At 38.6% G+C, this 16,658-nt stretch overlaps 1 protein-coding gene across 8 annotated transcripts in view; it reads right to left on the bottom strand.

Annotated features, from left to right (window-relative positions):
- The window catches only part of LOC126293263 (cullin-2-like), a 119,337-nt gene that overhangs the window by 93,227 nt on the left and 9,452 nt on the right, over positions 1-16,658 (bottom strand). For 6 of the 8 annotated variants that reach the window (XM_049986379.1, XM_049986381.1, XM_049986378.1 and 3 more), the window contains one exon: positions 5,732-5,881. In XM_049986379.1, the coding sequence (XP_049842336.1) occupies positions 5,732-5,881 (150 nt within the window). Of the gene's footprint in view, positions 1-5,723; positions 5,882-16,658 lie in introns of those variants that run through there. The other 2 variants (XM_049986383.1, XM_049986384.1) reach the window with 2 other exon arrangements.

The following is a 16,658-nucleotide window of genomic DNA, read 5'->3' as shown; positions in this document are numbered from 1 at the left end:
CTAAGGAGAGCTTCACATTTCCCGGGCTCATTGAAACCTACTCTCAGAAGATTAAAGGACCACAGAGTCAGGTTCTCTCACGCTCTTATAAAAGAACCATTGTCTGATGAACAAGCTGTGGACAGACTAGCAATGGAGAGTTCCTGGAAAGGTGTCAATTGGAGGAAAGTCACTTTCTCCGACAAGTGCACAACTGAGTCTACAAGCACAGTCCTGCACTTGCTTTTCACACAGAGTGGCAACGATATGACATGTGCTTCATGGCCGCACACACTAGAAGCAGATGCATAAACGTGAAATGTTGGCACTGGGTATCTCATATGGGTGCAGGAACTTTAGAACGTATCGAAAGCAAGTTGAATTCAGCACGCTATGAACGTTTCCTTGGAAATGTAATCATCCCTGGAGCTCAACATTGGTACCCTGAAGTAAATCTCATTTACCAATATGAGAATTGTCCATCACACACTAGCATTACTATTCGGAGATGGTTTCAAAGGAGGCACAACATTATTCAGTGCCTTATGTGGGCTAAAAAGTCACCTGGTCTCAAACCCATAGCCAGCAGTTCATACGAGTGAATAGACGAAAATCACAAGGGAACCAAGTCTGGACTGTACGGTGGTTGATCAAACACTTCCCATTGAAACACTGCAGGAGCGTCTTTATTGCTGGTGCAGTGTGTGACAGCATTGCCATGAAGCAGCATATATGGGCTCAACTTAAGAAGACTCTGTTGAACATTGGTCAGAACCTTCTCCAGGAACTGTGAATGCCCTATGGGAGAGAATTGCCATGGATGAAGACCTTTTTCCATACTCTTGTAAATTCTATGCCTCGAAGGATTAAAGCTGTTCTTGATGTCAGCAGCATGTGAACAAAATACTGAAGCTATACATAGCCTACTCTTCATTTTATTTTATTTCATTTTTCTGTAAAAGACATACAAGGTTATCAGGTCAACACTATTAATTGTATTTTTATGGGAGGTCAGATGAATATCAGCATCCAAGGAAAGTTATTTTTATTGTTATGTGGGGCCAGATAAATATTACCTTCAACATGAAGATTATTTTTAGATGTAAAATTCACAAACCGTAATTAATGTAAGTGGACAGATAAAAAATCTACTCGGCAAGCGGTGGAAGGAGAACACACATACAAGCTTTCGGAGCCAGTGGCCAGTGACACATTTCAAATCTAGTCTTTCCTTCTCAACCTGTCCAATAAGCCTCCCTTGACCCGGTGTTCTGGGTGACTTTTCTGAACTGTGCGCCTTTTCTTAAACCTCTACAGTCCTTTTTCTTCACTCCTCTTTCTTCCTCTTCAACTAATTTGCCAGCAGAAGGATCCACTGTGTGTTACTTGCCACCTCTTGGTGAGCAGATTTCTTATCTATCCACTTACATTATACTATCAATAATTGATTATTTTTACTGTTACAAATTATAATTAGTCATTTACTGAAGAGAATACTGAAAAAAGTAAAAAAGAAAATATAATTTAATTACAAAAAGTAAATAAAGCACAAAGCATTTGCGATGAGATTGAAAAGAAAAAAGCTGCTGTGAGATTCAATTTGACACGTATTACGGCTAACAGTACAGTAGGCTGACACACTACCAAGGAGCTACCATTCTTCTTTTTGGCATAACGGTTGAATAGGCCTGCTGTAGTTTCAGAATTGAAAACAAAATACTGGAAGCCACATCCATTAGCTCATGTAAACCAGGTGGAACGATTTAGAAAATATGCCAATCAGCTGATACATTTCTCTTAGCTGAAAACTATAGAGAGGATGGCCTAAGTAATTACACGTAATACAGTCATTTTCAACATTTATACTATGACCGTTTGTCTGCTTGTTTAAAGGAGACTCTGTTATAAAATCAAATCTTTTGAAACAATGTGGAATCTAGAAAAGCATACAGATGCACAATTTGTATCAATTTAAAGTTAAAATATTACCTGCACTGGTTAAAAAAAATAATAATAATAAAAAAGAAAGACAATGGACTCCATTTAGATTTGAATGTTCGTCGTCCTTTAAATTCCTGTTGAATCAAATGTGAAACACTTGACATTATAGTAATCCTATCGACGTGGAATTCTTATATTTCAACTGCTTCTACATGCTCGAATAATGATTTTCAAAGGAAATAATACAATGAGTTAAATTGCAATGAATCACAATATACACTGCACCCTAACTATTATACTGCTTCTATTTGACAATATAAGCTCCATGCTGAAGCTCCACAGACGGCTAGAGTTGTGAACACTGACACTTCTGAACTTGGGCTTGTGCAATGGTCTCTTCCTGGACTCTAAATTATTCGGGCCGGGCAATCTGGTTGTCTCTCACTGTACAGACATTCATGATGCAGACAGTCAGGGAAGGTAGTGTGTATTTAACCAATGATCTTGTTCAGTGCGTGGATTATACAACTCAAGAAAACTGTCAGTTCGCAATTTCATTGTTGAGTGATTCGTTTTTCTCGAAATTTCAAGGTCAGCTCTCTACACAACTGCGAGTGAGAGACTTCAGTACCGCAAACCCTGTGTAAGATGGGTTCCCAAGATGCTATCCTACCATCACAAAACACAGTGAATGGATGCTGCCTCAATATTTCTGCGGCACTATCAAGATAAAGAAGAATTTCTGAACAAAATTATCACATCAGAGGAGACATGGGCCCATTTCGAAAATGAAGGGACTAAAGAGCAGTGGACACATTCTCATTTCCTGAGTAAATCAAGGAAGTGGAAGTGAACTTTCTCCTTCAGAAAGTGTATGACTGCTTCATTCTGGGACCAAAAAGTATTTTTGTTGGTGGAATTCATGAAACATAACATGGTGATCACTGCAGCCTCTTACAGTGTGACTCTTCAGCACCTACAAAATGTAATTGAAAACATATGAAGAGGAATGTCACCACCAGACATTGTCCTTCTTCATGACAATGGTCAGCCACACACTGCAGCAACATCAAAGATGCTCTTGCAGCGTTTCAATGGGAACCATTTGATCAACCACCATACAGTCCAGACTTGGTTCCCTCCGATTTTCATCTACTCATTCGTATGAACTGCTGGCTATGAGGAAAGAAAAAAAAGCCCTTATATTTATGAACGCGACTCATCAAACCAAAAGAACTCTATGAAGGTGCACTATGTGTCAGGAAATGAAAGTAAGCACAACATCCAAACATCCTGAATTGTACAGTATAATACTTACCAGCTTATAGGACTTTGGTGATTCAATTTTTGCGGTCCACTGCCTCGCAACTGGGTAGGTCTAACATATAGCTTTGTAACATTAGAATACTGGTCTAGGTTATTGAAGTTATATCCAATAAGGTACATCACTACTCAAACAGATGTTTAAAAGACCATTATTTGAATCACACTTGTAACCAAGCCACTTCTTGTTTGATTGTGATAAACAATATGTGTCAAAAATCTTAAAGCAATTTTTAGCATGTGAAGGAGTGAAACACTTACTGATATCCAATTTGTATCCTCAGGTGAACCCACTAGAAAGAAACATGAGAGAATTATGGTGTTTGACAGGAATTCACTGTTTGGAAAGACACTGGAAGTGGACAAAACTAGTTGTGGAATTAGAAAAAGTATTAAATGACTTGCTGGTTTCCACAGCACTAATGGTACCCAATGAAGTAGGTGGTCTGCTAAATGAGGCAGAATGCTGTTGCGAACGATGACTTTGCCAGAGAAAGAAACTATGTCAGAAGAAGTAACCAGGAAAAATATTCACGGTCAACTGCACAAAGTACATGAAATCAGAAAGAAACACTTGAATCGGGGTGTATCAGTCACACTCAGTGTGGGGGGTATGGGGCTGGTTCGTAATCAATTGACTTTCAAATCTGATAAACAAACAAAGAAATTTTGTCTTTTGTGTGAAGGACCAATCCTTATCAAGGTCATGTTCCATCCAAATAATGCTGTTTCGGTATATTCTATTAGTGACTGAAACACGGCTTATACAGTTGCCGAAATTTAGTAAAACTTATAGACAGATATTAGGATCCACCAGATCACAGAAAAACATACAAGAGAGAAGTACAATAGTTTTGCTTACTGGCAAAATAACCAATAAAATATATTGTTATTAATCATAATTTAACTGTGATTCAAACTTTGAGAAAAAAAGATGGCAGTCTTCTGTATCATTTTAAGTTTTATCTTGTTGTTTACCTTTTAGTTACAATGAAGAAATATAGGTTTTATAAGGGTATTTTATAACATGGGGGAATTTGATTATATCTCTATTAGATGTTCACATTTTGTTGATATATAGGGAGATAAGTACTTTTTATGGTGTCTTTACCTAAAACTTCCAGGCTGAAAAGACAAGGTCAATGCATAAAACTTTCCCCTAAATGTTTCATTTCCAACCTAGAAGACATTTTCAGATGTAATATGTTTGAAAGTTTTATGCATTGCCACGGCCAATCAGTGCAGACGTTTTAAGGAAGTCAATACTGGCCGTGAAACCCTACAATGTACAAACTTATGATGGTTTAACATACGACATAATCAATGGGACACTCAGTGACTAATGACAAATGAATCTAGGAGGTGCCACTGAGGGGAGCTGGCGTACACTTCTCGGCTATGACAGGCTGAGGATTAGCCAGATGCAGTATCGAGCCAGAAAATATACACTGAACAAATGTTTATATGGGAAATTAATTACCTTATTACTGTCACAATGAAATGTACATAAAGAAGTTCATATTGAATATTTGACTATTCATAACATGTAGTCCTGTACAAAATGATTATTAACCTTATTTTCTGAGTAATATAAAAGTAAATAATTTTATCATTTGGCCAAGTTCACTATTTGAAGCCACGGATGGAGATTTATCAGTGCTGACTAGTTTTGGAAGCATCACATGCAAAGATACAAACATTTAGCATCTGTGCTATACAAGAGAGACGAAAAGCACATTGAAATGCACTCATTTCCAGAACCACAACATATTGCTATTTATTCCAATACATTGTGAATTTCAAAGGTTCCTCAAATTTGCAGGACTGTGGCTTGGATCTTGTAATGCCCACCTGCTGAGTATAAACATTGAGTATGGGCCGAGTGTGCTGGCCACCGCTGGGTGGTTGGATGGAGGCTCTGTAATACTGTGCTTACATGGGAGTAAAAAATAATAAGGAAGGATAATGGGAATAAGATGGATAGTAGCAGGAATGTACTGATGTGTGAGATAATGTAGTGAGCAAAGCTCATATGCATTACCTGCATATAATTAATAACAGTGAATCCACGTTATGAAGTACATCATGATAATTATTTCTGTTTTAGCAAAAGTATTCAATTTGGGCACAACTGTGAATAAAGGATATGGACGGGGTTCCAGGGTGGAGATTAACATAAAAACAATGTCCGCATAACACAAATCAAGACATAATAACCATTTCCTTTCCTACAACTGATTTCAGGTGATCATTCCATTTCACCTTTTCATAACATTATAACTTGTTTTGTAATCGAACAGATCGAGTCTAACAACATACCACTAATGCTACATTCATTCAAATATTAAAGGAATATTTCTCACATCCATACACATTAACTTACATTTAACCCCACATCTAAAGCATCACACCAAACAGAAATTCCCTGTGTTACGGTGTTAGGGAAAGGCAAATAGCACAAATGTTAAAAGCCAACCAACCTACTGACCTCCAGCGGACACTCCAGCTGTGTGAGGTCGGCATCAGAGGAATACATGAGATCCGGCTCAACTGCACGCCTCTTCTGGATATGTTGCTGGTTCAGGTATCGAAACAGCTGGTTTAAGTAACTCACGCCCGTATTGTAAAATTCCCATGCCTGAAAGCAATTATTATTCACTTATCACTCAACTCTCACATATATAAAACTCAGCCACATTAGTATTTAAAAAGTCATTTTCAAAATAAACAATTTATTTCACTATTATCAATCAGCAAGTTTGCCCCCTAGGGAGTTATCAAGTTACATCACAACAAATATTGTTACACTCACTACATGTTATGATATACGAAGTAGTATGGGAAAAAGCAATACGAGTTGATATCCATAATGCGGACATCACATCTGTGATAGTTGTGTCTGAGCAGAAATGTTATTAAGGATGCTATCACATGTTGCTCCTTTTGTATTGACTAAAGTCTATTTGTATTAACTAAAATCTACAACAAATAATCACTGTCACATATTCTATTGAAATGAACACTGGTACGTACAAAATTTGAATTCTGCACACAGTATTTTTAATAACAAAAGGCAAATGAAGTTTGCTTTGAAGTGCGAGATTTCAACACTCTGCCATGAAGCAAAACACGTACCTGACAAACTGACAGGGCTCAACCATATTTTTGTGGCAGTAAAAGGCCATTCGTGTTGTTCTGATAGTGGCTGCAGTATGGCTAATCTACTCAATGTTTGAGCTAAGAAAGCTAGTGATGTTGGTAGTGGGAATCAGAAAAGAAAAACAAATATTTATGAAAAAAATGGAAAAAAAACTGAACAATTTAATTTTCAGCAATAGTGGAATGGAACGTATTTCTCTAAAGGATTGACTCCCTCAGTGATATTTAACAACGATGTGCATAAGTAGCGAACTAAGACTTTGACAGTGGACACGGCGAGACAGAGACAGTATGAAGAAATTGAACATAATTTTCTCTCACACTCTCTTCATATGTTTCAACTATTGCTATGATTGAAATCAGGGCACAAGTAGTTTCCTGACTGGCCAATGCACTGAACTTACAATTAAGAGAAGAGTAAAGAACACCAACACAGCCATCAAAATGAGGACTGAGATTTTTAAGGAATTTACTAACATAAATATAGTGTTTCTAATAATAAATGTGTGAACAGGTAAGCAGAAAGAGTGTGTAAGGCTTATGTTACAGCTTCCATTTTACTGGTGTGTGTGTGTGTGTGTGTGTGTGTGTGTGTGTGTGTGAGAGAGAGAGAGAGAGAGAGCACGCAAAATGTATGGCAAGTTTTCTTTCATTGAAGTAGCTACAGAAAACAGGAAAATAAAAATGTCTTTTGCTGCACAATACTATCATTACAACAAAATACTCTGCTTTGAGGAAAATGAAAAAATAAAAACTGATGATAATACAACCTTTATGAAATTTACACCTTCTGTTTATTAGATGTGCTACAGAAATCTCATAGAAGAACCTGAAGGCACTTCTAACAATGAGAATGTCGACTGTGACATCATCATGCTTCAAAAGACATGTATGTATTCAGATTTTTATTATTCATACTGTCTTTATTTATTGTGTGTTGTTAATGCGGTAACACTGAAGAATTGCAGTTATAAGAAAGAATTTTCAGTCCGTAAATCTTCATGTAATTTGACATTTGCCATTTACGTGAGGGATTTCAAAGGTGACAATAAATTTTAAATAATTACACAAACAACTCGTGTAACCTCTAGTTCAGCTCCAGGTAAATCGATGGTTTAATTTTGAAACTTAGAGCTAGAAAGCAATTCTTAAAAACTTATGTGTGCTAGAAACAGAAATTTAGTACACCTGCATTATTTTTTAACCATCATTTTGATTTGCAGCCCCTTGTACTGGCCATGTTTGCAATTAAAAAATTGTTGGAGGTGAAGTCCGCCAGTTATGCAATAACACCGTTTTTCTCAGTACCCAAACATGTATTTTCCACACATAACATGTGATTGTCAATCACACTGTGTTCTGGTGAAGTGAAAAGTGTTTTACTATGTTATGTGTGGAAAATACTTGTTATAGTTACGTGTGCATAACACCACCTCAGCATGATGCGGAGAATGGAAGTGCAGTACTTAACACACAAGTGGTCCAGAAAATTCGTGCACACCAAATGTAAAGAATAAATAAAAACAAAAACCCACTGATGATGGCAGAGTGGTGCCAAAACATGTTTGGGTACTGAGAAAAACGATGTTTTGCATAATTGGTGGGCCTCACATACAACAATTTTTTAACCAATTCCAGCTAGAATGGACCTTAATTCCACTGGTTCTCTCAACTTTCGGTGGCACTTAATTGCTTTATCAGTCACGTAGTTAAAGGCAAACTGAAGATACTGTGTCAGAAGACAATACAATAAGATTCTGAAATTTGTTTGTATATCAAAAGTTTGGGCTAAATGACAGAATGGACAGCACTCAGCAGGTTAACTTGTGATTCTGGATCATCACAACTACTGCATTTCACTCACAAATGTTGAATGTAATTTGATGTAGACATTTGTCACTGCTAAAAATACAATAGAAAGCAAGTGGTGCATTCTGAGCTCTCTGGCTAATGGCAAAGGGCAAATATATGCTACATTAGCAATACTACTTCCAAGTTTACATAAAGAAAAGTAAAGACAAACAGCACAGATTTGTCATATGATTTTCACGCCTTTGGTAACCAGAAGAAAGACATGCATGGATGTTAGTTTCGGTCAGATGAGGAAATGCAAGAGTGGGTGTGGTTGCAGAGCAGTCCACGGCCCACTGGGTTCTACATAACAGGTATTGATCGTCTAGTCTCCCAGCGGGATAACTGTCTTCCTTTCAGTAAGTGGTGGTTACTTTTGAATGGAAACATTCCATGGGCTTGTTGTGGTGGCTGTTTGGTTTTTATTTGTCTGCCCCTCATACAATGTTCTGCACAAACATCACTGTTTAAGCTGCACCTCTATGGAGAAAACATTAGAAAGCATAGGTTTTATGCCATTTATTACAAAATCTGATACAAATAAATGCTTAGCTCCTACCACATGGGCCCAAAATTTTTTGATAGTACCACTGGCCATACTAAGAACTGCTACATGTATTGATTGTGAGGACATATACTTTTGACTATCACTCTACAATGATGCACAATCCCGCAGCATCCGAAAGGCACATTTTGAACTTTTGCCTAGCATGTATAGACATCCTTCTCTGTTTATCATCAACTGTGTGCTACACTGCAGCTGTTGCAATTCACTACACCAATCTCACTTTGTAGTACACCTTTTTTGGGCCTGGCCTTTTATTTTCTTCCCACAATTTTTCCTTCAAAGATGTTCTCTACAAATCTGTTAATGCAATTAATTTAGTTTATCTTTCCTGTTTGATGATCTGTCTGGTCATTTTTTATTTATTCATTTTCATATTGCCCAACTGGGAGAACATAGCTTCACTTCTGCCTTCACCGCAGTTTCCTATTGCCAGTACCCCTCCATTTTTCCATAATAATGGTGATGATCACAAGTGGTTCATTACGCTAGTAAAAGCCATCTGCAAATTAAAACTAAAACCATTGTGCCAAAAAAGTTAAAATGGCACTGTCGTACTTGCATTTGCTTTGTGATGTTCAATGGCAGAAAGATATTCTGTTGTTCATGTTGGGTTCAGGTGCAAAGAATAAAGTGGGTGCTGCGTGGTACCTCGGTGAGCAATCTCTCTACGACACCAGCCCCCTAAGCCTACATCTAACAGCGTCAGAATACAGAATGTAAAGTACAGTCTTTATGCCCTGAAAGACTGATAGAGGATTTCGTAGTTTTAGCTCACATCATACATGTTACGTGGTTGTGTCATCTTCTGGGATGTAATTAAACATTAGAACCACTCCACAGATGCACTCTTTGTTCAGTGATAGAAATAGAAAATTATTTTGTTGTTTATATGAGGTTCAGGTGCAACTTTTTTCATTATTTCATCTACACTGTTCATGTTCCCAATCCCCCACATTGTTTGTGATTTTCTGATGAGTCTTTCCCATTGTTTTGTATTATTTATGCAGTTCACGTATTTGTTGGCTTCTTTTTATAGAAATGCGCTTGTAAAAGAGTTTATGTCTGTTATTCCTGATTCTTCAATGACAATACTTCTTCTCAGCTCTTTTCTTATTTCTATGATTTAGGCTATCACTGTCTGATTTTTTCCAAAGATTATATTTGTTATGTTAGCCTATCCTCTTCCAATCAGTAAAAATGTCCAAAATACAGTAATCTTCATGTTCCCATTACCTCTGCTATTTCCATGAATATTATGGTATATATATTTTTCGTTTTTGAGCCCTCTTTTGCTTGTGTTGCACCAATTATTTTTCTAATGCTCCACCTTTCACGTACTACTTATGTGTGCAACTTCTAGTTCACTCAAACCCAAATAAACATTCTATCCTGCCCACTCTAGTGTAGTGCTTTAGTTATGTACCTGCAAACCTCACATTTGTTAAGAATTGAACTCCCATATATAAAACAGTTTCAACCATTCGACTACTTGATAAAGGAGTTAATGTATTAAATATTTGACATCAAGCCTAAGAAAAAGTTTAGAAAAGGTTTGAAATTATGTGTAAAGTTTGTTGGATGTATCTCATTACTGTTATTCTCAAATACTAGAAGAAAAAAATGGGTGTCTGTGCACTACACAATACACTAATTCAAGACAAACACAGTTTCTAAATGTAATACTTGCCTTAATTGTGTTAAGCTTTTAACATAAGACTATCTCTCTTAGTGAGTAGATAAATTTGGGAAAAATGAGAGAAAGAGAGAGAGAGAGAGAGAGAGAGAGAAAGAGAGAGAGAGAGAGAGAATTTGTTGCCCCTGGAAGCTGTTAGATGGGCACTTGCTAATACTGCAGAGATATTTATTTTCTTTGTTGTAAATGCTGTTGGTGAAACTGTATCCTCTTTCCATTTAATTATTTCTTTTGTCTTTTGCATATCTTTCTTCACCATATTTAAATTTAATATCACTTTCTCCGTACACCAAACAAAATATTAGTCGCCTCAGAAGACATCGCACTAGTACTGTGTAACTCCCCTTCCAGCACAATAGCCTCAGTTCGGAGAAGGATACTGCCCACAAATTTCTTCAAATTTGTACAGCCAGCTTAAGCCCACCATTTACGATTAAATCCCATAGTGGTACAAAACTGTGGGGATGCTGACTGCTTCATTCACTGGCTGTTCTAAACAGTCCTAAACATTTTCCACAGGATTAAGATTGGTAGACAATCAGAGGGTGATGAGTTGCAGGGGCGCGCGTGCGCACGTGCACCCCAGTAAACAGAGTTGTTGTCATTGTGGAAGATGGAAGTAACCACAAAACACAACATTACAAATATGTAGAAGAAACTGATACCTCGCTGTTTAGTCCAATAACCCCCATCAATCAATCAAGATACTGCAACACTTGCTCGCCATCAATGTTCCAATAATTATTTCAGTTCATGTTCGTAGTAACCGGAATTAGCAACCCTGAGCAACTGTACAAAACACACCCCCAAAACATCACAGAAGCATCTCTGTCCCAGAATGCAACCCCCACACACAGCAGGTTAAATGCATCACTGGGCCATATGTATGCTTGACACCTTGCATCAATTCCAAAGACAGAACATCACTATTTGTCAGACTCTACTATATGCTTGCAGCCATCTACAAGAATCCAAATCCAAATGTCCACTGTAAGGAGTTAACTTCAACATTCACTCAGAAACTGGTTGCAATGGACCTGCATTCAATGCTGGTAACAGTTCATATCAGGTTTGAAACATACTGTCACTGATACAGCGTGACACTCGTCTCCAGTTCATATCAGTTACAATTTTTTTTTAAAGCACTGTTTTCATGCCACATTACATTGCGGAAGTTGGTGCACCATTTTTTGTTCACATAATGGACAGTATCTCTCTCTCTCACACACACTCTCTCTCTCTCTCTCTCTCTCTCTCTCTCTCTCTCTCTCTCTCTCACACACACACACACACACACACACACACACATACACACACACATATTAGCGATGATACGTCACATGGCAGCCTAGTACCAATTCGGCATTCCAAGGCGACCATGTGCCTCTTAAGGGGTGATTACTACATTGGTCAAAATAAATGTTGCATATTGCCAAAACTGTAACACTGAATGTTGTGATGCAGAAATATGTTACGATATCAATACAATGATTTGTTTGTAATGTAAATCTATCAGTATGTGCAATTTATGGCAACCATGTCACATGTAAAAATTGCAGTACTTGTGCTGTGTGGCTTTTCGATACTTGTGTTGCTTCAGAACGGTTCGGACAACAATAATGTACAATCAGAGGCTCTATGCAGTCACTCTAATGTTGCAGGGAATGAGACAGGTGGACACCACAGCAAATGTCGCTTTGAGTCAAAGTAATATGTCTAGAAGCAGTTTCTAGTGACAGGATAGCTGATGATGATCACAGAACAAAACAGGTGTGCAGCCCTGATATCTGCATATAACAGCAAGCACATACCCTCAACACAATGCCCGTGGCAGCAGTGTTAAAAGCTTCAGAAGAGCAGATGTCAACACAAATGATACGAAACATGTTCCACGAGTAGGGATTATATGCCACAAGACCTCTTCGGGAACTTCCTCTGAATAGAGTTCGAAGAGGGGCACGTGTCACAAGGCCAGAAACCACTCATCATTGACTAGACAGCAATGGGACACAATGCTCTTCTGTGATGAGAACTGTATCAGTCTTCATCCTGACAACACTAATATTTGTGTGTGGAGGCCACAACAACCACTTTTACACCTTTACTGTATTGCAGACCGTCACCCTTTTCGTGATGGTTCACTCATTTTTTGAGGTGGATTACATGTGGCTGCATGGCACTCTTCATGCCAATACACGGCAGAATGACCAGTGCAGAGTATCGGGACAAAATTCTAGCATGCACTGTGTCTCCATTTGGTGAACATATTGGAGTGAGTTTCATGCTGAGGGACAACAATGTGAACCACCGTTGACACAATCTTGTGAATACTTTCCTAAAATGGCATAGAATCAGTCAGATCAAATGGCCTCCATATTCTCTGAATCTCAACTGTATCAAGAATGCACGGGGCGTGCTAAAACGAGTAGTCGCAACCGTCCATTCCTGCAAGATACGGTACAGGGCACCACAGAAGTTACTGTGGAGGAATGGGACAAGTCCCACAGGCTTATCTGAACAATTTGGTAGAGAGAATGCTCAGCTGCATTCCAAAGTGTCTTCAATTATGCAAGACGATGATGAAACTGTAGTGTTTGCGATGGAATCTTCTGTAAAGTTTTTTTTGTGTCTATCAAGTACAAGCATATTTATTTTTGTTTTCTTATGACTGTACCTGACTGAACAAAATCAGTTTTGTTTCCTGTTATGTCCAGTATTGACAACGAACCAATAAGCAACATTTATTTTGACCACTGTATTTTGCTCAGAAAGCTAATGTTTGTGGACATACTGCACATGATTTCCATCAGCCAGAAACTAGTATCCTAGCCACAAATGAGCTCACTGAATGGAATAAAAAAGTGGATTGAAAGTGGAAAGTGAAGTATGTCATGCGTGCATTACTGGACACAATCAATCATGGTAGGGTTTGTTTCCAATCAGGAAATAGGGCCTAGCGTGGCTTTCCAAAGTGTAAAATCTGTGCTAGAAATAACACTCAAATTTTTGAAAGGAAACCAGTCTATTATTTTAGACAGCAAAACATTGCAAATTTTGAACTCACTTTTGTAGTGTATGCCCATGAAGATTCAACTTTCCTGAATGAAGCTGTTTTATGTTTGAAACACGCACTACTGTATTGGCAATTAGCTACGAGGGTCGGTCAAAAAGTAATGCCTCCCATTTTTTTTCTACTTAAAAAAATTAAGTTAAGTGAAAAATTTGAATTTGGCGCCATTCCTCAAACCTTCTTCTGCAATCCACTGCAGTAGTAACTTTCTGTGTCAACAGGTGGCAGCACAGCAGAAGTTTGTAAGATGGCCGACATCGGTGTTCGTTTGAGACAGCGTTGTGTGATTGAATTCTTGAATGCAGAAGGTGAAACGCCCATACGCATTCATGAAAGACTGAAGAAGGTGTATGGTGTTGTGACAGTGGATGTCAGCACTGTTAGACGATGGGTTCGTCGTTGTAAGGAAGCTGAAGGGCAAACACCGTTGACTGACGAAAAGCGGAGCGGCAGGCCGGTGAGTGCAGTGACTCCACACAACATTCAGCAAGTTGATGACATCATTCGTGGTGACCGTCGGGTGACTGCAGATGAAGTGTGTCGCATTATTTCTCTTAGTAAAGGCAGTGTGATCACGATTATTAAACAATTGGGGTACTCAAAAGTTTGTGCACGGTGGGTTCCAAGAATGTTAACCGATCAGAATAAAGAGGCAAGGAAAACAATAGCCTCCCAACACTTGCAGCGCTTCCGTTTGGAGGGAGATGAGTTTCTGAAAAAAATTGTGACCGGGGACGAAACATGGGTGCATTTTTTTGAACCCGAATCAAAGAGGCAGTCAATGGAGTGGCGTCACACAAGCTCGCCGAAGAAGAAAAAATTCAAAACTGTGCGATCGGCAGGGAAAGTTATGGCAACAGTTTTCTGGGATACAGAGGGTGTGATTCTGGTTGATTTTTTGGAGCAGGGATGCACAATAAATTCTGTTCAATACGTCACAACCCTCAAAAAACTTAAAGCACGTCTTCAGCGAGTTCACCGAACAAAATCAATGGCAGATGTTCTTCTTTTGCATGACAATGCAAGACCACACACCAGTCGTAACACCTCTGACGAGATTGTCAAAATTGGATGGGAAGTTTTGCCTCATCCCCCATACAGCCCTGACCTGGCACCATCAGACTTCCATCTGTTCGGGCCACTAAAAGAAGCTCATCGTGGGATTCATTTTGAAGATGAGGAGGCCGTCAAAACATCCGTGCGTCAATGGCTTAGGAAGCAGAGCTGTGATTTTTACCGTGCTGGGACACATGCCCTTGTTCAAAGATGGACCAAAACTGTAGAGATGGGTGGAGATTACATTGAAAAATGACAAAATGATCCTCAATGTTGTGGTTTTCAACCTATGTAATTGCATTTAAATTTCCTGACAATTAAACGTAGAAAAAAAATAGGAGGCATTACTTTTTGACTGACCCTCGTACTTTCACCACTGTTTTACATTATCGAGGAACAACAGACAGAAGTAAATTATTTACTTCCATTTGCCTCCATTTCATAATCCACACAACAGTTATGACTTTATGTATACAGACTGAAGCAGCATGTGAAAATTTGTACCAATGCCAGGAATCGAACCCGAGTCTTTTGCTCACTAGGCAGATGCGCTAGCCACTAAGCCACCTCGGGCACAGTGGTTCACACAACTGCACGGATTACCCTGGTGTGTCTCCCTCCTTGATCCAAATTCTCACTGCTGCACCAGTCTACTTTCAATGCCTCCTTACACATGAACACGATTGCCGAGGCTCTCTATGTTATGGAATAGCACCTCAGCATTGTACGTACCATATTTTACAGACTATAAGATGTTATGAACTATATGAAGCGTCTTAAATTATTTTTTAAAAAATAACATCTTTACAATTTTTATTATTCGTCTGTAAAAACAGACTAAAAAAATTGTTTATTAAACTTAACTGGCCTTTAAAATCCCTGAAATCAGTCATCTGAACTTTCTTCTTCTTCTTCTTCTTCTTCTTCTTCTTCTTCTTCTTCTTCTTCCACTTCATCATCATCGTTATCCTCTTCATACATAATATAGTTTTCACCACCACTGAGAGCATTGCTTATGCCACACTTCTTGGAAGATTTAACAATAATGCAGCAACCAGTCGCAAAATCATGTTTTATTTATTCACTTTTGCAAATCGATTTCAACTGATTAACAGCTATCATCGGTGCTTTCAACGAATATGTGCCCCGATTACTACTCAGGGCACATATTAGTTGAAAGCACCGATGATGGCTGTTAATCAGTTGAAATCGATTTGCAAAAGTGAATAAATAAAACACGATTTTGCGACTGGTTGCTGAATATTTGGTAATTTTATGCTTTACGGTCACTGCACGATTTGGGAACCACATGGAGCCCACAATTCATAATAATGTCTTCTCTCACTCTAGACCACAACTGTTTTACTCACTGGCACTCATTTTATTGTAGGTCATTTTAAAGCTCCTTTCAGCTTGAATTCACGTTGGTTTTCATCCATCGTCCATTTGTTCCATTCCTCTCTCAAACACACTTCAAATGGCATATTTATCTGGACATTAAAGGGTCGCAGTTGTGAAGCAAACTCTGTATCTTCCTGTCTCAATTTCTCTTCCATAGAATTTTTCAAATGACCACTGAACTCATCTTGCACAAGAAAGTAGGAGCTCTGCTGAGTCGTTCTTGCAAGCGGCGTCACCCGACAGTGAGAAGTGAGGTTTCTTTGGCAGTTCTTTGAGTGTGCATACAGTACAAATGTGACACGAGGAAATGGCTAGTTCTTACAAACAATGTGTGGCAGTGAAGTTTTGTTTCTTGCTCAGCAAGAACGCAGCAGAAACTGTTGTGATGATTCAGACAGCCTACAAAGACCATGCTCTTAGTAAAACACAAGTGTAGGATTGGTTTTCTTGGTTTAAAAAGGGAGAAATGGTGGTTGAAGATCAGCCCCATTCCGGTCGACCTTCAACTGCTCGAAGCGAAGACAACATCGACAAAATCCATGATCTCATCAGTAAAGATCGACGCAGGACAATCGACCAACTCGAGAACTTGTCGGGATTGTCCTGGAACTCAATTC

Source organism: Schistocerca gregaria, chromosome 10, assembly GCF_023897955.1.
Source record: "Schistocerca gregaria isolate iqSchGreg1 chromosome 10, iqSchGreg1.2, whole genome shotgun sequence".
Lineage (NCBI taxonomy): Eukaryota > Metazoa > Arthropoda > Insecta > Orthoptera > Acrididae > Schistocerca > Schistocerca gregaria.
The sequence above is the reverse complement of the archived record's forward strand: the minus strand, read 5'-3'. Positions and strand labels throughout refer to the sequence as shown.